General features: G+C 51.5%; 1 protein-coding gene and 1 long non-coding RNA gene across 4 annotated transcripts in view; one reads left to right on the top strand and one right to left on the bottom strand.

The window, feature by feature from the left end:
• Positions 1-16,761, bottom strand: part of GPR143 (G protein-coupled receptor 143) — a 34,932-nt gene extending 18,171 nt beyond the window's left edge. The window contains exons 1-5 of one of the 2 annotated variants that reach the window (XM_043895126.1): positions 16,673-16,761; positions 7,442-7,551; positions 6,092-6,186; positions 3,940-4,032; positions 397-506 (exon numbers count right to left, since the gene is read on the bottom strand). In XM_043895126.1, coding sequence (XP_043751061.1) covers positions 397-506; positions 3,940-4,032; positions 6,092-6,186; positions 7,442-7,551; positions 16,673-16,724 — 460 coding nt within the window. In that variant the 5' untranslated portion in view covers positions 16,725-16,761. Of the gene's footprint in view, positions 1-396; positions 507-3,939; positions 4,033-6,091; positions 6,187-7,441; positions 7,552-14,529; positions 15,030-16,672 lie in introns of those variants that run through there. The other variant, XM_043895125.1, reaches the window with a different exon arrangement.
• On the top strand, positions 487-10,200 carry LOC122689050. Of its 2 annotated transcripts, none has more exons than XR_006339713.1 (5): positions 487-1,130; positions 2,358-2,503; positions 6,009-6,120; positions 7,458-7,566; positions 9,541-10,200. It is a non-coding gene; the product is annotated as an uncharacterized LOC122689050 (long non-coding RNA). The 2 variants fall into 2 exon arrangements; XR_006339712.1 differs by having other exon boundaries at positions 9,196-10,200.
• Positions 16,762-20,792: the final 4,031 nt, after the last annotated feature.

Genomic DNA, 20,792 nt, shown 5'->3' with positions numbered 1-20,792 from the left:
AGCCCCCTCCAACCCACCATGGACATCTCCGCCCCTGGCCCACGGCTGACCTTTCCTTTCCTCTCCTGTTTCCATCTCCCCCTCCGCCAGTTTTCAAGGACACTGGGTCTTTGGGGGCACGCCAAGGACAGACTCAGGATGAGTCCAGGTAGAAGGGAAAAAGTCCACGGGTCCCTGGGCTGTGCGCTAACGGATGCTGGCCAAGACTTCATCTAGCCCGTGACTGAGTAGGCTCACTCCCTGTCACTGATGTAAACGCACTCACTCTCCCTAGCTTCATTCTGCTCATCTCTGCAGGATGACAGATGAGGTCAGGGGTCCTAGATAATGACTGGGGCCCAAGACCTGGGGCTCATCCCGTGGCCTCCTCCCCGGGGAAGCTTCCCTGCCCTTTACCTGCAGTCACCGTCTTTCGGAATAGGATGGGGTTGCCCACGAGGACCAGTAGCAGCGGCAAGTACGTGGTGATGTAGTGGGGGATGGCGTGCTCCAGGCCCCTCTCACACCTGGGGGCGGCGGGGAGAAAAACGCAGACATTCTGCAACAATGAGGCTTTGCCTGAAATAACCCGCTGCCTTATCTGAAAGCGGAGATAAGAGGACCCAGAGCACAAAGGGAAATGCACAGATCACTTCTGGCTGCCTGAAGGAAAGCTGACTCACATCTCATCATGTCTGTGGACAAGCAAGTAATCACAGAAGGAGAAGGAGGATCAATCACAGTTCTGTCTGTCTCAGAAAGAGGGCTGCTGTTTCAAGCTCCCTGCCGGAAAACAGTAAAGACAGGAAAAGACTCCGGGATGGTGGACCCCCCCACCCCCACCACAACCCCCCTGTGGGGCCCCTTCAAAGAAAACACACACTGTTCAAGCAAGACAAAGGCACTCAATAAACTGGTAAGGTGCTCAGCAATTTACTACATGCGAGGCCTGGCTGACATCACCCATAAGATCCAAGCTCTGCCCTCGGACAACTGAAAACACCCGAGCTGCCTGTTTCTCAGGACACAAGTTCTCAAGGTGACCCATAATCATTTTGGTGGTTCTTTCCAGAAGGAAAGACAGGAATGTCTACTGATGGGTTGGGAGACTCATTCGTCAGCAACAGGACATGGTGGTGTGCTACACACAGGTATGTTACCAAAGCCGGGAGTGTCACTGAACAAATGCATAATTAGAGAAAGTGGCAAAGGGGGAGAGGGAATCCAAAGGAGAAGTTGCTCAGGTCGGACCCCAGATGAGGTGGAAAACCAGAGGAGGGCGCAGCCCTGGTGGCCAGGGCAGGGATGATAAAGATGCCGGTGCTTTCATCAGTATGGAGTGCTCAAACCAGAGATGAAAGTGGCCAGAAAATGCATGAAAACAGGCATGAAAAATGCAGTGCCCATCTTTTCTTGCCCTAAGGATGGCAATACCATGTGAAGATGGTGAGTTCTTTTTTAAAAGAAGCTTTCTTTTTCAGCTGTGAAAGCTAAACCATGGTCTACAAGGGCTTGAGGGGAGAAATGAGAAATGGAAACACGAGGAGCAAAAGATGAAATCTGATTGATGAGCATGAGGGACAAATGAATGAGGGTGGGAGCCTGCACAGTCCTGGGGGCTGTGGGTCTCAGGCTCTGAGGATATAAATGATGGAGGGTGGAGATGATGGAGGGAGGAGATGATGGGATGATGGAGGGAGAAGGTGATGGAAGGAGAAGATGATGGAGGGAGGACAGGATGGAGAGTAGATATGATGGAGAGTGGACATCATGGAGGCTGGAGATGACGGTGGGTGGTGATGATGGAGTATGAGATGATGGAGGGTGGCCGTGATGGGATGGTGGAAGGTGGAGTTGGTGGAGGAATGGAAATGATGGAGGAAAGAGATGAGGGAGGATGGAGCTGATACCGGGTGGAGCTGAGGGAATGAGATGATAGAGGATGATACGGTAGAGGAGGAAATGATGGGATGATGGGGGGTGGACATGACGCAGGATGGAGGTGATGGAGGAGGAGATTAGGGGATGATGGAGAGTGGATATGGTAAAGAGTGAAGATTATGGAGGATGAGATGATGAAGGTTAGAGAAGATGAGATAATGGAAGTTGGAAATGATGGATATGGGAGATGATGGAGGTTGGAGGTGATGCATGTTGGAGATGATAGAATGTGGGGATGATTGAGGGTGGAGATGTTGGAAGATGAGATGATGGAGAATTAAGATGCTTGGGGGAGGCCTTGTGTTAATCTCAGGAGCACCTGGGCTCAAAGGAAACAGCCCCAGGATCCCACAGGTGGAGGTGAGGGATAAAAATTCTCTTTCCGATTAAGTGCATCCCTCTGTAACAGCTGCTTACTCTGTCTTTGTCCTTTTAAGGTTCCTGGGGAGAACAGGTTATTTTGAGGGGTCTACACACAGGCCTGGAAGTAGTCACAGTTGACAAGGCAATAGGACTGTGGACACATTTGACTGAGCAACTACAAGAAATTAAGAAAGATGGGGAGAAACAGTCTACACCACAGGTCAGCAAACTTTTTCTCTAAACAGATAGGAAATATTTTAGGCTTCAGAACCCTCACAGCCTCTGTCAAATCTACTCAACTCTAATGGAAACAGCCATAGACAATACATACACAAACGGGTACGGCTGTGTGCCAATAAAACTTTATTTACAAAAGCAGGTGAAGGGCCGGATCTGTACTAAGGGCCATGCTGTACTGATCCTTGGGTATGTGCTGTGCTGTGCTTAGTCACTCAGTCGTGTCTGACTCTCTGCAACCCCATGAACTGTAGCCTGCCAGGCTCCTCTGTCCATGGGATTCTCCAGGCAAGAATACTGGAGTGGTTTGCCATGCCCTCCTCCAGGGGATCTTCCCAACCCAGCATTGAACCCAGGTCTCCCGCATGGCAGGTGGATTCTTTACTGTCTGAACCACCAGGGACGTTCAAGAATACTGGAGTGGGTAGCCTATTCCTTCTCTGGGGGAACGTCCCAACCCAGGAATTGAACTGGAGTCTCCTGCATTGCAGGCAGAGTCTTTACCAGTTGAGCTACCCAGGAAGCCCCTCCCTGGGTCTACACCACCTTAAAATCACCAAGACACTATATCCAACCTCTGATTTCCAGTTTTCCATTAAAACATAGAGTATATCTCCTTAGAGGGGCCTTGAGGTTTTATAAATGGTAAAGGGCAGGGATTCAGACTCAAAGAAATGTCTGAGACAGTTTCAGAGGCCACATCTCCCAGCGTGTGTTCAGAAGAGCACAGGATGGAGACATGAAAAAAACGTGCAGACAGCAGAGGCTGAAAATGAGCTATTCTAAAAGCAACCCTTTGAGTCTCCCAGACATCTGCAATGCATCCTTGGGATGTTCAACTCACCTGTGTGCCCAGAGGAAGCTGGTTTGAAGGATAAAAAGAAAAAGGAGCAGGTAGGGGAAAGCCATGCCCATCACAGGCATGTAGAGAGAAGAGATGCACCCCCAGCTCTGATTGTGCCTCTGAGGTTGTTTTTTTGTTTGTTTGCTTAAATACGACCCTCAGTACAGATCCGGCCCTTCGCCTGCTTTTTGTCAATAAAGTTTTATTGGCACACAGCCATGCCCACTTGCTGTATGTATTGTCTATGGCTGCTTTACCCATTAGCGCTGAGTAGTGAAAGTCATGTAACGTCGAACTCACCATTGTAAAGTGGACGACTCAGAGGCATTTAGGACATCCACGGTGCCGTGCAAGCCCCACCTCAAGCTGTGTATCCACACTGGGCACAGCACCAAACCAACACACACGTGACGGGCAGGAGCGGGGGACCCTGACCGACTCAAGGAGCCAGGCATGTGCTCGCGGCTGCACGGATCCTGGACAATGGCCCGCCCACCCACGCGGGGTCAGCACCTAGGCATGTCCTGCAGGAGGATGCCCCAAGGGGGTCGGGCGTTGGAGGAGCCCTGGCTTACCTGGTCATGGAAGGATAGTACAGCATTAGGGCTCCCTCCACGCTCAGCAGGGCGGCCAGGCCCCAGGCCATCAGGTGGTACAGCAGGATGGTACTGGGAAAGGGAGAATACAGGTCCAGAACCTCAGGTCCAGCACCTGCCCAGCCCCACACTCCGCCAGCAGAGGAGACTCTCAGCAGAGCAGAGCAGAGTCTCAGCAGAGTCTGCAGAGCAGACTCTCGGCAAACAGCCCCCTGATTGTGCCTCAGAGGGTGGTTTTGTTTGTTTGTTTGTTTAAACATGGCCCTCAGTACAGATCCGGCCCTCTGCCTGCTTTTGTCAATAAAATTTTATTGGCACACAGCCATGCCCACTTGTGTATGTATTGTCTATGGCTGCTTCACCCTTTAGCGCCGAGTAGTGAAAGTCACGTGACATCAAACTCACCATTCTAAAGTGAACAACTCAGCGGCATTTAGGACATCCACAGTGCCATGCAAGCCCCACCTCAAGCCAGTTTTGAAACATGTTCATCCCCCTAAAGGGACACCCAGACCCATTCGGGGGTCTCTCCCCATCACGCCTGCACCTCCAGCCCCAGGCAACCTCTCACCCACCGTCTGTCTCTATGGATTCACCTATTCTGGACATTTCATCCAAGTGGAAGCATAAACAACCTGGCCTTCTGAGTCTCATCTGTTTCCCTTAATCTAAGGCATTCACGGTCCCTCTAGTCAAAGCTATGGTCTTTCCAGTAGTCATGTGTGGATGTGAGAGTTGGACCATAAATAAAGCTGAGCACGAAAGAATTGACTCTTTCAAACTGTGGTGTTGGAGAAGACTCTTGAGTCCCTTGGACTCCAAGGAGATCCAATAAGTCCATCCTAACGGAAATCAGTCCTGAATATTCATTGGAAGGACTGATGCTGAAACTGAAACTCCAATTCTTTGGCCACCTGATGCGAAGAACTGACTCATTGGAAAAGACCCTGATGCTGAGAAAGATTGAAGGTGGGAGGAGAAGGGGATGACAGAGGATGAGACGGTTGGATGGCATCACCGACTCAATGAACATGAGTCTGAGTACAACTCTGGGAGTTGGTGATGGACAAGGAGGCCTGGCATGCTGCAGTCCATGGGGTCGCAAAGAGTCGGACACGACTGAGCAACTGAAGTGAACTGAAGTGAAGGCTTTCAAGATTGACAGGAGGGACAGACGTTTGAGGTGCACAGCAAGAATACCTTACTGTTTTGATTGTGCCTTCCACTTTTTATATAAAAACAAGCTGGCATTAGATGTTTCTTGGTGGAGTGCCCACTGGGAGTTTCTGATGGACTGCGTCTCAGTTCAGTTCAGTTCAGTCGCTCAGTCGTGTCCAACTCTGCAATCCCGTGGACTGCAGCACGCCAGGCCTCCCTGTCCATCACCAACTCACAGAGTTTACTCAAACTCATGTCCCTTGAGTCAGTGATGTCATCCAACCATCTCATCCTCTGTCATCCCCTTCTCCTCCTGCCTTCAGTCTTTCCCAGCATCAAGGTCTTTTCCAATGAGTCAGTTGCTCACATCAGGTGGCCAAAGGATTGCAGTTTCAGCTTCAACATCAGTCCTTCCAATGAATATTCAGGACTGATTTCCTTTAGGATGGACTGGCTGGATGTCCTTGCAGTCCAAGTGACTCTCAAGAGTCTTCTCCAACACCACAGTTCAAAACCATCTATTCTTTGGGGCTCAGCTTTCTTTACAGTCCAACTCTCACATCCATACATGACTCCTGGAAAAACCATAGCCTTGACTAGACAGACCTTTGTTGGCAAAGTAAGTCTCTACCTTTTAATATGCTGTCTAGGTTGGTCATAACTTTTCTCCCTAGAAGTAAGCGTCTTTTAATTTCATGGCTGCAGTCACCATCAGTGATTTTGGAGCCCCCCCCCCCCCCAAAAAAAATAGTCTGCCACTGTTTCCACTGTTTCTCCATCCATTTGCCAGGAAGTGATGGGACTGGATGCCATGATCTCAGTTTTCTGAATGTTGAGCTTTAAGCCAACTTCTTCGCTCTCCTCTTTCACTTTCCATGTCTACCCTACAGAAATAAGAGTGCTCATGGCCTCTCCAACGTTCCCTTCAGGCAACGAGCTAGGGCAGAAGAACCCGGTTGCTGGCTCTGAATACCTCTGTCCCGCCGACTTCCGGATCACCAGGTAGGCGTCCACCGCATAGCAGAACCACCACCAGAAGCAAGCGCTGTACAATAGCTGGATCCAGAGCTGTAATCACAAGCGGGGCATCCCAGCCCCTGGGTGCGGGATGCAGGTGGCCCCGCCCCACCCCTGACGTCATCCCAGCCCCTGGGTGCAGGCTGCAGGTGGCCCCGCCTCGCCCCTGACGTCATCGGAGGGTCCCAGGAAATCCCTCCGCAGACACGTGGCAACCCTTGGAAGCCCAGACTGGGATGTGGCCTGGGGACAGGTGGGTGCCTTGGTTCCCCCGTCTGCTCATTTGGACTGGTCCAGCGAGCCCCGCCTGGTGCTCACGCGTATAGGCAGAGAGATGAAGGGCTCAGAGATGAAAGGCCTGGCCTGGCACTTTGAACCAGAAGCCCTTCTGCTGAGGATGAAAGAGGATGCTCAGGATGGACCTTCCCAGGGGAAGGAAGGCAGGGACTTGCTGTAATGCTAAGTCCCTTCAATGGTGGCTGACTCTTTGCGACCCCGTGAACTGTAGCCCGCCAGGCTCCTCTGTCCATGGAGATCCTCCAGGCAAAAAATACTGGAGTGGGTGGCCATTCCCTCCTCCAGGGGATCTTCCCGACCCAGGAACTGAACCCACATCTCATATGTCTCCTGCATTGGCAGGCGAGTTCTTTTACCACTAGCATCACCTGGGAAGCCCACGAATAGATGTACTTAGATACAGTTTTGATAAGTACATACCTGCAACAAATCAATAACTTTCTTTTTTCTTTTCCTTCCATTTTTTTTTTTTTTTTACTAACCAGTTTGTTTTAACTGTGGCTAAATCTTAGGTAAGGATTAAACGTGTGTTTAGGGATGGGGGAAGGAAAATATTAGTGCAGTGGTTCTCAACCTGGAGTGAGGCTCAGAGGCCACTGGTGGTTGTGTAGTCTCTGAGTCATGTCTGACTCTTTGTGACCCCATGGACTGTAGCCCACCAGGCTCTTCTGTCCATGGGATTTTGCAGGCAAGAATACTGGAGTAGGTTGCCGTTTCCTCCTCCAGGCGATCTTCCTGACCCAGGGATCAAACTGGCATCTCCTGCATTAGCAGGCAGGTTCTTCACCTGTGAGCCACCTGGGAACCTCCAGAGACCCCTGGAGGGTTTGTTAAATCACAAACAGTTCCCCCAACACAGGGTTCCTGGTCAGTGGGGTAAGGGTGGGGTCTCTGAGCTTTTCTAAAAACCACACTGGGTTGGTGGAAGGGTCAGGACCACACTTCAAGGACTCAGTGTAACAGAGGGGAGTGAAGGGGTGGGGAGGGGGACCAGGGGAGCCACACTTACTGCACTCCCCATGCAGAAGACAGCTGGCCACACGTCTGTCCTGTTCACGGCGGAGATGTCGTCCACGAAACTCGGAAACCCTAACCACACCGCAGACCGGACCACGATACCTAAGGGGCAACCAGGTGATAATGCTTTCTTTGTATCTGCTCCTGACTCATACCTAAAGGGGACCTGGTGACTGTAAAAATGGTGGATGTACAAATGGACGCATGGACAGATGAGAGGATGGATGGATAGAAGATAGGAAGGGAGAGACAAAGACATGAGGGAGGCAAAGAGGAAAGATACACATGTTTGTGTGTGCAGGAGAGACAGAGAGGAAAAAAAACAGACTCAGAAGATAAGGATTATGGTTGCGGAGCAATTGCAGGCACTTTGATTTCCACTTTCACTGACATCAGCTACAGCCATGTCCCTTATTTTGCTTGTTCGTTTATTTGCCTCTAAGAGGCGACGGTGTGAATAACAGTGTGTATTTCTTGCCTATATTTTTAGTGTCCAGCTTAACTAGTCCTCATGTTAAAAAAAAAAAAAAAAAGAATGACTGAAAAAAAAAAGCACATTCTTTCTTTTTTAATTTTTTAAAAAAAGATGTATTGATTTATTTTATTGATTGGTCTTTGTTGCTGCTAACAGGACTTTCTCTAGGTGCAGCGAGCAAGGGCTGCTACCCTTGGGCTTCTCGTCTCTGTGGCTTCCTTGTTGCAGAGAACCAGCTCCAGGGTACCTGGGCTCCAGTAGTTTCATCGCCTGGGCTCAGCAGTCATGGCTCGCGGCCTCACTAGTTGTGGTGCATGGGCTTAGTCGCTCCACCACACGTGGGATCTTCCCAGACCAGGGATCGAACCCGCGTGCCCTGCATTGCAAGGCAGAGTCTCAACCACCAGACCACCAGGGAAGTCCCAAAAAAGCTTATTCTGAAGTTGTGAAAGAGAGTTCCTCCGTTCTTTAAAAAAAAAAAAAAAATGAAGATTTTCACAAGGTAGCTCTTGATAATCGACTTCTGACATTTATTATTTGTAAGTTTTCCTTGCTCTTAGATTCAGATACCTAATTCGCCTCTAATCAGTATCCACACTCGAGGTGTATATTAGGATTGTTAGGTTTGCAATAACATCTGTTTGAGTGTACACTGCATAACACAAAATGCTCAAGGGGAGATGAACAGTACAGACTTGTATACTACTAGCATAATGTGTATAGTTGGCATACAACACATATACTTCAAAATAGGCAACCAAATATACACTGTGTCCTACACCACCAAAGGGAATTATGGACGCTAAAATCCTAAAGATGTCGCTTCTCATTCTTCAGCGCAAATAACAGAAATAATGTTTTCTTCCAAATAGTGCTTCGTTGTTTTCACTAGAGAGTTCTGCTTTGAGCTCAATAAACACCTTATTATTATTTTTTTGCATGTATATGAGGTAACGGGTGTTTAGGAAACATTTTTGGTAAATGTGAGTCTTTGTGCTGGATACATAAATGTTTCCTGGTGCTGTGTGTCCATGAAGTCTCAGTAAAGCTGGGGCAGGAGTTCCCTGGTGGTCTGGTGGTTAGGATTCTGTGGTTTCACTGCCATGGCCCAGGTTCAATCCCTGGTCAGGGAATCGGGATCCCACAAGCTGTGCAATTTGTCTAGGGGAAAAGAAAAAAGATTTTAAAAAATACTGGGTAAAAAAAACACCCCATGAGACACGCATCTGTATTTCTTTCTGTCTTTATTTTGGCTGCACTGGTCTTTGCAGGCTTTCCCTAGTTTCAGAGAGTCGGGGCTACTCTTCACTATGGACTTCTCATCGCCGTGGTGTCTCTTGTTGTGGAGTGCAGACTCTAGGTGGGTCGTGGGCTTCAGAAGTTGTGGACCTCCGTTTCTACAGCGGAGGCTCAGTAATTGTGGCTCACAGAGACTCTGCAGTATGCAGGATCCTCCCGGACAAGGGATCGAACCCGCGTCCCCTGCATTGGCAGGTGGGTCCTTTTCCACTGGACCACCAGGGACGCCTTGGCATCTGTGCTTGTTATTTTTCAGCAAGGAGGTCCAGACACCTCCTGCCTTGCCCTGACTCCTGCTTCTGCTCATTTGCCCACAGTGCCATGTACCTTCCTTCGAAAGGCCAAAGGATGTACCAATCTTATTTCCTGACCCCCAGAAGATGTTTGGTTGCAACTCTATTTCCAGATATTCAAGTTTCTGAAACTATTAAGATGCTTCCCCCAAATGCTTCAGCAGAATCAGGGAGAACACCGATTTTTTTTTTTAATTTAATTATCCGGTACCACATTCGCTTGGTCGCTAACAGAAAGGGAAGTATTCCTTCCTGTCTTACTCCAATCTGAAAAAGTGACTAAGAGGTTCAATAGCACGTGTCTGGAGTCCAGATTCTTGAGCATCTCCAAGCACAAAACAGCAAGAGGAGCAGGAGAGCCAGGCCCTGGGACACATCCACCAGATATCTGGTCCAGGTGGCTAGAAGCTGCTCTTAAACCCTCAGGACACAGAGGTGGAAGGCACTCAAATACCATCAAGGCCTCTCCTTCAAGAGCAGATGACTCCAACATGGCCAGCACCTGTCAGCGCTCACAGAACACAGACGCTCTTTGGATCCTGATTTGAGCTAACTAACCGAAAACTGGCATGTGTGACATGCCTGAACATGTAGCGGTGATATGAAGGAATCGGTTTTCCTTATTTTTTAGGCAGTAATGATATCAGTGTGATATATTTATATATATAATTATATATTATAAAATGATACTATATTATACTTAATATAACATATTGGGCTTCCCTGATGGCTCAGAAGGTAAAGTGTCTGCCTGCAATGCGGGAGACCCAGGTTCGATCCCTGAGTCAGGAAGATCCCCTGGAGAAGGAAATGGCAACCCACTGCAGTATCATCGCCTGCAAAATCTCATGGACAGAGGAGCCTGGTGGGCTACAGTCCATGGGGTCACAAAGAGTCAGACACAACTGAGTGATTTCACTTCACTAATATAACATAGTAAATATATTATATATTGTAATATATAATAATATTGTAACATACTACACAGTATATGGCTTCCCTGGTGGCTCAGTAAAGAATCTGCCTGCAATGCGGGAGACCTGGGTTTGATCCCTGGATTGGGAAGGTCCCCTGGAGAAGGGAATGGCAACCCACTCCAGTATTCTTGCCTGGAGAATCCCATGGACAGAGGAGCCTGGTGGGCTACAGTCCATGGGGCTGCAAAGAGTCAGACATGAGCGAGTGAATAACATAGACACACATGTAGTATACAGTATGTTACAAGAGACATAAGTTATATATTATAATTATGTATATAATTATATATATATGTTGAAATCTTCTACAGTTACATACTGAGATTTGCGTGGATGAAACGATATAAATTCTGGGATCTGCTTCAAATTAATTCAGTGGAGAGTGGGGTACAGGGATGAGGTATAGAGGAAGCTAGGTGATAAGAACAGGGAGTTCATTATACAGTCTCTCTACTTTTGCATATATGTAATAAAGTCCAAAATAAAAATTTAAAAGGTCAGCAGTATCGAGCTTAGAGTTCGTAAAACATGCCATGCTAGGGTTGAAAGCAGGGGTCAGCAAAGTTTCTGTAACGGATCAGAGAGAAAACATTTTAGGCTCTATGGCCCACACTCTGTCTATACAACACTCACTTCTGCCCTCGTGGGGGATCGCGGTGGGCGGAAGATGTGGCCTCGACAGGGTACAAGTGCGGGGCATGGCTGTGTCCCCATCAGACTCCACTTGTGGACGCTGACATTCACATTTCACAGGATGCTTACATGTCAGAAATACTGTTGTTCTGTAGGTTTTCTTAAAAGCATTTATTTACTTGGCTGGGCCAGGTCTTAGTTGCGGCAATGTGAGATCTTGTTCCCTGACCAGGGATCGAACCCAGGCCTCCCACCTTGCAGACAGACATTTTACCATCTGAGCCACCAGGGAAGCCCCTGTAGATTTTTAAAACACACTTTAAAATGTAAAAAAGTTCTTCACTCATGGCCCGTACATAGAAAAGCAGGCTGGATTTAGCCTAGAGACTACAAGTTTGCACACCTGTGATAAACAAAACTCAGATGGATACATAGACAAAAAAGGAAATAAAAATTTTATCGTATATATGGAGTTTTCTTCCTGATCCTGCTAAATTGGTTTGGAAACAACTGCATGTGTGTGCACTCAGGCCTGATAATATTAACTATTAGTTTCTCACTGGTGTAGCGATCATGGAACCATTGTATTTTCTGGGTTCTCCTTCACAGCACTGCCTGAAGTTTCCCTAATAAGAGCAGTAACAAATACATCAAAGTGTTAAAGAAAAAGAAAAAAAAAAGAAGTCCCTGGAAGCAACTTTTACCCATCTTGTATTGCAGATTCTACTCCTCCTCCCATTGTGTCCCTGGGAAGGCATCTCTGGATCAGTCCTCCCACCAGTGGGCCAGGCGCTCTCAACCACGCACATCTGGTACCCACTCCCTGGGGGGGGGTCCCCATTTGCACACGGAGGGGTCCCCACTCACGGCCGCTTGCCCTGAAACATGTACCACCCGCCGGCTGGGCACTCCCACTCTTACACGGGGCTCCCCACTCGCAGGCCGCACACCTTCAACCGTGCACAGATGGGTCCATAGCCATGGGCAGGGTGCCCTCATCCTTGCACGGAGGGGACCCCACCCGCCTGCCGGGCGCCCTCAACCACTCACAGACGGGTCCCCCACTTGCAGGCCTGGCGTCCTCACCCGCACATGGAGGGGTCTCCAGTCCCGGAGACCAGGCGCGCTCAACCGCGCATGGAGTGTTCCCCATCCGCAGTAGGCACACCCTGAACCATGCTCACCACTCCTGGGACTGGTGTCCTTCCCTGCACATGAAGGATTCCCCTGTTGAGGGCCGTGTTCCCTCAACTCCCAAGAAGAGGGTCCCCACTCGCGGGCCCCGTGCCCTCAACTGGGCATGGAGGGGTTCCCACCCGCGGGCCGTGTGCCCTCAACCGCGTAAGAAGAGGTCTCCATTCACTGGCCACGCGCCTTCAATGGCACACAGAGGGGTGCTGACCCAAGGTGAGCGTGCCCTGAGAAACGGAGACAGCTCCCTGCTCGCGGGCCAGGTGTTTTCAACTGCGCACGCAGTGGTCCCCACCACGGGCTGTGCGCCCTTAACCTCAGACAGAGGCGTCCGCACTCGCGGGCAGCGCGCTCTCAAGCACACGCGGAGGTATCCCCACTCAAGGGCCGCGGGCCTCAACTGGGCGTGGAGGAGTCCCGACACGCACTATGCGCACCCTGGAAAACCCACAGACAGGTCCCAACTCGCAGCCCGACGTCCTCGCCTGCACACGGAAGGCTTCCCACCCACGGGCCATGTGCCTTCAACCGCGCATGCAGTTGTCCCCACCACAAGGCTTTGCGCCCCCAAACGCTCACGCAGTGGTTCCCACCCGCGGGCCGTGCGCCCTCGAACACACACAGAGGGATTTTCAACTCGCGGGCCACACACCTTCAACCGCACACGGAGTTGTCCTCACCACAAGACTGTGCGCCCTCAACTCCCATGAAGGGCGTCCCCACTCGTGGGCCACGAGCTCTCAACTGGGCACAGAGAGGTTCCCACTCGCAGACCCATGGGCCGTGTGTCTTCATCCGTGCACGCAGTGGTCGCCACCACAAAGATGTGTGCCCTCAAGCGCTCACGCAGTGGTTCCCACTCGCAGGCCATGGGCCCTCAATTGGGCACGGAGGGCTTCCCACCCGCGGACTGGTGCCTTCAACTGCACACGCAGTGGTCCCCACCTGCGGGCCGTGCGCCCTCAACCGCACACGGAGGGGACTCCACTCTCCGGCCATTGGCCCTCAACTGGGCACGGAGGGGTCCCGACCCATGGTACTTGACTCCTGGAGAACGCTGCAGATGGGTCCCTACTCATGGGCCTGGTGTCCTCACCCACACACGGAGGGGACCCCACCGGCAGGCCGTCTGCCCTCAACCGCGCACGGAGTGGTCCTCACCAACAGGACTGTGCGCCCTCAACTCCCACGAAGGGCGTCCCCACTCGCGGGCCACGCGCTCTCAACAGAGAGGTCCCCACTTGCGGGCCATGGGCCTTCAAATGGGCATGAAGGGGTTCCCACCCCGAGCCGTGTGCCTTCACCAGCTCATGGAGGGGTCCGCACTAGAGGGCAGCGCGCCTTCAAGCACACAGGGAAAGATCCCCACTCGCGGGCTGCGGGCCCTCAACTGGGCACGGAGGGGTCCGTACCCATGGTGCGTGCGCCCTAGAAAACGCACAGACGGGTCCCTACTTGCGGGCCTGGCGTCCTCACCCTCACACGAAGGGGTCCCCACCGTTGAGTTGAGTGTCCTCAACCGCGCACGCAGTGGTCCCCACCTACGACGGGCTGTGCACCCTCAACTCCCACGAAGGAGTCACCACTGGCGGGGCGCACCCCGTCAACCTCGCACGGCGGCCCACCCGCGGGGCCGCGGGGTCCTCAACCGCGCACGTAGGCCCGCCCTGAAAAAACGCACAGACGGGTCTGTACTTGGGGGCCGGGCGTCCTCACCCACAAACTGAGGGAGCCCTACTCGCGGGCTCCGTGTGCTCAACTGTGCACGGAGGGGTCGCCACCTTTGAGCCGTGCGCCCTCAACCGCGCACGCAGTGGTGCCCACCTACGACGGGCTGTGCGCCCCCAACTCCCACGAAGGGGTCCCCACTGGCGGGCCGCACCCCGTCAACCTCCCACGGAGGACCACCCGTGGGCCGCGGGCTCTCAACTGCGCACCTAGGCGCGCCCTGAAAAAACGCACAGACGCGTCCCTACTTGGGGGCCCAACATCCTCAGCTACAGAAGGAGCCCTACTCGCGGGCCGCGCGCGCTCAACTGCGCGCGGAGGGGTCTCCACCCGCGCAGTACGCGCGGACCCTGAACCACGCACGGAAGTCCGCAGCCGTGCTCCCTCACCTCCCAAGAAGGGGTCCCCACCCGCGGGCCGGGCGCCCTCACTCGCACACCGCCGGGTACCCCCCTCCCCCGGCCCGCGCGAGTCGCGCGCTCACCCAGGCAGCCGAGCAGGTCGCAAGCGGTGGCGGCGCGCACGATGCGCACAGAGGCGGGGCCGCGGGCCGAGGTCCGCGGCGGGGCCAAGACGACCCCGGGGCCGGCCGGCCGGCGCCCGGGCCGCAGCAGCAGGAGGCCGAGCGCCAGGCGGAGCGCGCCGCTGCCCAGGCACAGCGCGTGGAAGGCCCGCGGCTGGAAGCCCAGCGCGAGCTGCGTGGCGGCGTCCCGCGTGGGGCAGCAGAAGGTGCCGAGGCGCGGGGAGGCCATGGGTCGTGCTGGGGACGCGCGCGACTCGGGTTTGCCGGCCGGCCTGGGTCATGTGCCGGGCGCGGGGGCCGCGGGGAGGGGGCGTCATGTGCCCTGGGCCTCCCCGCGGCCCCCGCCCGATCCCCGCCCCTCGCTGGCAGAAAAGGCGCCAGGCTCGGTGAGGGCAGCGCAGAACGCCACGAGGCCTCACGAGGGTGATGCTTGGTAGCGAGGAGGAGGGGTGGGGGGCGGAGAGCTCACGGTCGGGGAAGTTCGCTTTCTTGCCGGTCAGCAGGCCTTCCCGGGGTGGGAGGCGGTTAATTCTCCAGAACCCAGAGCCCCCAACACTGCTGTCTCATCTTAACCCATCTCCCCCAGAAAGCACGCACTCTTGCCAGGTCTGACCAGTCTGAGTCTCTGACATCCTTCATTTTGATCCGTTGCCAGTTCATAAACAGTGACCCTGCGGTGATTAGCCTGAAAATACTGCTTTTCTATGGGCGCTCTCCACCACGGAAATCACCCCACAGAGCTAGGACTTTCGCTGGAAATCAACAAACCTTTGAAGAAAGGGGAAACTCTTTTGCCAAACTGGACACACACACACACACACACACACACACACACGTTTTGTACCTTCAGGTCCGCTCCATTTTTAGTCATCTCAATAATATAGGGTTAGATTTTTCACATTGTATATTAGCTTTCAAGAGTAACTCTGTTTAGGAAAAAAAAATGTTCAAGTTTATCCAGATTTTCTTAAAGTGTGTTAGTCGCTCATTCGTGTTCGAGTCTTTGTGACCCCCGTGGACTGTAGCCCTCCAGGTTCCTCTGTCCATGGGATTCTCCATACAAAAATACTGGAGTGGGTTGCCATGCCCTCCTCCATGGGATCTTCCGGACCCAGGGATTGAACCCAGGTCTCCTTCATTGCAGGTGGATTATTTACCGTGTGAGCCACCAGGAAAGCCCGACTGTTTTCGTTTTTAGAGGAATTGCATTACACATTGAAAATCATGCTGAATTCTATACGCGTAAGTTTCAAAATGATATTAGTACTATTGGTAATATACTGAGTGAGCTTTAAAAAAAAACAAACCAACAACAACAATTCTTCAAGCTTGAAAAATAAGAGCCCCATCTAAGTTACGGCTTTACCAAAAGTGAAAGTGAAAGTTGCTCAGTCCTGTCCGACTCTTTGCGACCCCATGGACTATATAACCCATAGAGTTCTCCAGGCCAAAATACTGGAGTGGGTAGCCTTTCCCTTCTCCAGGGAATCTTCCCAACCCAGGGATCAAACCCATGTCTCCTGCATTGCAGGCAGATTCTTTACTAACCAAAACTTGAAAAAAAGAAAAACACCAACTCCATCATACTTATCATCAGGAAATTTAACAGGCCCATTTGCAGCCAGGAGCAGACAGTCTTTGACCTCCTCCCAGCAGTGAACATGCCATCTCAGAATTTTTCCAACCAGAGGTAAGGCGTCCCTATGCTTTTCCTCCACCTTCTCCCATGCCAGAGGTTCATCTCCATTTCCACCACCAGCTTTGCAGTTTTAAGACAGACAGAGTTTGGCCTCAGCTCCTCAGCCTTCCTCCTGGGAAACCACAGGACTGGGCTTCTGTTGGGGCGGAAGGCAGAGGGGAGGTCACTGCGAGATGGAAGCAGAGCTTCTAACCAGGAGCTGCAGACGCTGCCGCTTCAGAAAGATCCGCGCTGGCTTGTCTGGAAGCAGGGGGCAGCTGCTGTGATAGAAGTCAGAACACACACTGACGCTGTGGAGATCGTAACCACCCTTGGAGAGTATGCACTTGCTTGTAAACACAGGACAAACCATCGTAGGACTACTCCCCACACCCTGATTCCTTCAGAGAGCGGAGATCTCAGTACCTGTTTGGAACAGTTGATCTTCTACTTCCTTGGCTCCTGGAAAGCAGAACATTCTTTTGGAAGATCGTGTGTGGAACGTGCCTTAGAAGATGAAAATGCCACGTCTGTTCATTTGCCCTGATGCCAAAGGTTCCGGGGGCGGATCCGTGCAACAGCGTCACTGCATTTCAGTCTGTTTCTGCCCAGTGTCCTCCAGAATGGAAAAAATGCTCAAGGTTGCCTACAGAGCTTTAAGAGAATAAAAATAAAAAAGCATTGTGGTGAGTTACATCTTGGCATTCAACTCCTTTTCTGTCCCCCTACCCCCCACCCCGGGGGGAATTCAGTAGCTCTTCAAATATTGCACACAATGGATAGGTTTTGAACCTGGGGCTTAGTGGCTCAGTAAACAATCTGCCTGCCATGAGGGAGACCAGGGATCCATCAGAGGTTGGGAAGATCCCCTGAAAAGGGAACAGCAGCTAGCCATTCCAGGATTCTTGCCTGGAGAATTGCGTGGACAGAGGAGCCTGGCAGGCTACAGGCCATGTGGTCACAAAGAATCAGACTCCAACTGAGTGACTGAGACTTAGAAATCAAAGAGTCTGGCCTGTGGTTTTTGTGGGGAATTAACCTCACCTGACTTGGCTTCCTGAAGGAATCCCAGCCTTTGCTCTGAAGAAACAGCAGAAATGGATGGCTTGAGAAATAGTGCCTAAGAGAGCAGTCAGCAGAACATGCGGTGCTGCCGCCATGAGACTGTCTTGAAGTCCATGTCTCAGCCTGCAAAGAGATGAGCCCAGGCTGGAAAGGAGAGGGTGGAGTTTGTGTCCAGAGACAAAGAAGGAACCCAAGCTAACTTGAGTAACCTTATCCGAGTGCCTTCCGTGAGTTGGCTGCACTGGACAACTTCAAGTCTGGCTTAACTGGCACCCCCCACCCTCGTGGCTCATCTTTCTATCTCCAGTTTCTGTCCAAGGCAGCAGAAGACGTGCGACGTGTCCAAGCTCACAGAGGTCATAGAGCTGAGACTTCAATCCAGGCAGATCACTCTGTCAGCTCCGGCAGGGAATAGGAGGTTCACCGCCCCGTCAACGTGAGTGTCCGCAAAGGGGTCAGACCGACCTAAGCACTCTCTGCGACTTGCGTCTCGAAGCAACAAGAAGTCCACTTTTGAGAGGCTGGAGGCAGGTCGCAGGTGGTCTCAGATGTGATGGCATCTGAAGGTCACTGCACTTTCAAGGAAGTGTGTGTTGGGGGGAGTGTTGTGGTCTGTGCACCGGTTGGAAAAGTTTCCAGAGATGAGGCAGAATGAGAGGAGAGGAGAGTTTATCAGAGTGGGAGAGGCTTTTAGAACAGGGGGCCGGCTCAAGGGAGGGCTGACCCCTTTGATGGGCTAGCTGCCCATTTTTATAGCCTCAAGACAGAAAATTCCTACTCGAAGGGTGGCATTAGGTGATTGGTTAGGATACTATGTGTGTTAAGTCGCTTCAGTCATGTCCGGCTCTTTTTGAGATCCTATGGGCTGTAGCCTGCCAGGCTCCTCTGTCCATGGGGATTCTCCAGGCAAAAACACTGGAGTGGGTTGCCATGCCCTCCTTCAGGGGATCTTCCTGACCCAGGGATCAAACCTGGGTCTCTTATGTCTCATGCATTGGCAAGCTGTTTCTTTATTTCAAGTGCCGTCTGGGAAGCCCCTAGGATGCTATCGGGTGGATAACAGAGTGGGTATTTTAGCTCATATGGGGTCAGGAAACTGGCCAGTTTAGATCTGGAGGCTCAGGGCACCAGTTGCTATAGGACTTGATCAGTTCCAGAGGTTTTTATCCTGTGACCTTGGTCCAAGCGCTCCACACCTGTGACCTTGGTATAGGGTCCCACAGGGAGATGTATAGAATGGACACATTTATCAGTCCAGTTCAGTTGCTCAGTCATGTCTGACTCTTTGCAACCCCATGGACCGCAGCACGCCAGGCCTCCCTGTCCATCACCAACTCCCAGAGTTCACCTAGACTCATGTCCATTGACACATATACACACATTACATATTTCAACCTTCATTTAAATGTTATGTTCCTTTCTGAGGCACAGTATACTAACATAGTAAAGTGAAATGACTGTTTCTGGGCAGGCATGTGCTCTGAAGTCAGATCTCAACTAATAAAGAGGCAGTCTGCTCACTAACCACAGACTCTCGCTGATATCGAAATGACTGCTACATTGCTTAGGGAAGCAGCTGTGAGCAGGTGATAGGAAATCCACACGAACCTCAAGGGCTTGACTTGTGGCGAGAACTCGTGTTTGCAGATGACACAAATTTATTGTGCAGCTGGTCACATACACGGCGGAAACGTGTCTGATACCCAGACCAGAGCAACAGCTCCATCTCGGAGGGACCGAAAGGCACTCACAGAGAAAGCGTGGGTCTGCCCGCTCCCTGAGGGAGCCCATGGTTTGAACGTGGTGGCTCTTCCCTTCGGGTCTTTGGGTCTCATCGTGATGTCCTTGGTGTGGGTCTCATCCACAGTGAAACATGTCCATAGCCCCGGACTCTCAAACTTGTGACAACACTTTAGTCTATCAAGGGGTCAGAAAACTTTATTCTGAAGAGAAAAGTGAAAGTTGCTCAATCATGTCCGGCTCTTTGCGACCCTGTGGACTATACAGTCCATGGAATTCTCCAGGCCAGAATACTGGGGTGGGTAGCCTTTCTTTCTCCAGGGCATCTTCCCAACCCAGGGATCGAACCCATGTCTCCTGCATTGCAGGCAGATTCTTTACCAGCTGAGCCACCAGGGAAGGCCTATTCTGAAGAGGCCAGATAGTACATATTTTTGCCTTTGCAAGCTGCATGATCTCTATTGCAGTTACCCACCACTGCCCTGGGGGCCCCAGAGTAGCCACTGGCAGAAGGTAAGTGAATGGATGAGGCATGGTACCAATAAAGCTTTATTTACAAAAAGAAACAGCCACATGCCACAGGGCATGCGGGATCTTACTTTCCTGGAGATCTTACTTCCTCTGCCGGGGAATCCATGCCCGCTGCAGTGGACGCACAGAGTCTGAACCACTGGACCACCAGGTAAGTCCCAATCTAAAATTATTCTGAAATGTAAGAAACTAAATTGTTTTAAAAGCCAATCACACAATAGTTCCTGCAGGCTTTCTACAAGTCTAATTGTGCAGAGCTAAGGAATGACAACCTGTCCAACTTTTAGAAACATGCTGTGTGTGCCCGGAAGAAATCTCTCCGTTGCAGTAAAAATTCCACCACCTTTCAGACAGCGGTCCTCCGTCGTTTCCTGTTATTTCTACCGCTAGTCAGATACTGCTATGTTCTTTGAAGTGGGGTCACATAGACTCAGTTGAAACAAAAGTTTTGGCCAGCGGCCAGTGAAGGAATTCCCAGCATCTGAGGCAGTAGCTGTGGAACACCAAAGAATCAGAGGCTTCTGTTTCAGCGTCCTTCTTCCTGTGAAGCCCTTGAATTATCTCAGCCTTAAGGATGTACAGATGACCAGTCCCTTTTGCCATGTGTGTGTGTGTGTGTGTGTGGTCGTGACTGTACTGGGAATGAGAAGGAGGAAACTGGATAAACTTTGTGTGTGTGCTAAGTTGCAATTTTTTGTGACCCCCATGGACTGTAGCCCGCCAGACTTCTCTGTCCATGGGATTCTCCAGGCAAGAATACTGGAGTGGCTTGCCATGCCCTTGAGTTCCCCTGAGCAGTGATCAAAGCTGTGCCCCCTGCATTGGCAGCATGGAGTCTTAACCACTGGACCACCAGGGAAGTCCCATCTAAGAATCTCTTACAAGTATCTCTATTGGATTTTTTTGCTTCCCAGGTGGCCCAGAGGTAAAGAATCTGCCTGCAGGAGAAGCAGTTTCAATCCCTGGGTCGGTAAGATTCCTTAGAGAAGAAAATGGCAACCCACTCCAGTATTCTTGCCTGGAGAATCTCATGGACAGAGGAGCCTGGCGGGCTACAGTCCATGGGGTCGCAAAGAGTGGGACACAACTTATTGACTGAACATGCACACATTGTTTTTGTTTTTCCCCTTAAAATGTGCCATATGAAGCTAGAAAAGCATTTATTGCATAATCACCCAAATGATATCACAGTGAAGGAGCAGAAATTTCA

Source organism: Cervus elaphus, chromosome X (genome assembly GCF_910594005.1).
Source record: "Cervus elaphus chromosome X, mCerEla1.1, whole genome shotgun sequence".
NCBI classification, from domain to species: Eukaryota; Metazoa; Chordata; class Mammalia; order Artiodactyla; family Cervidae; genus Cervus; species Cervus elaphus.
The sequence above is the reverse complement of the archived record's forward strand: the minus strand, read 5'-3'. Positions and strand labels throughout refer to the sequence as shown.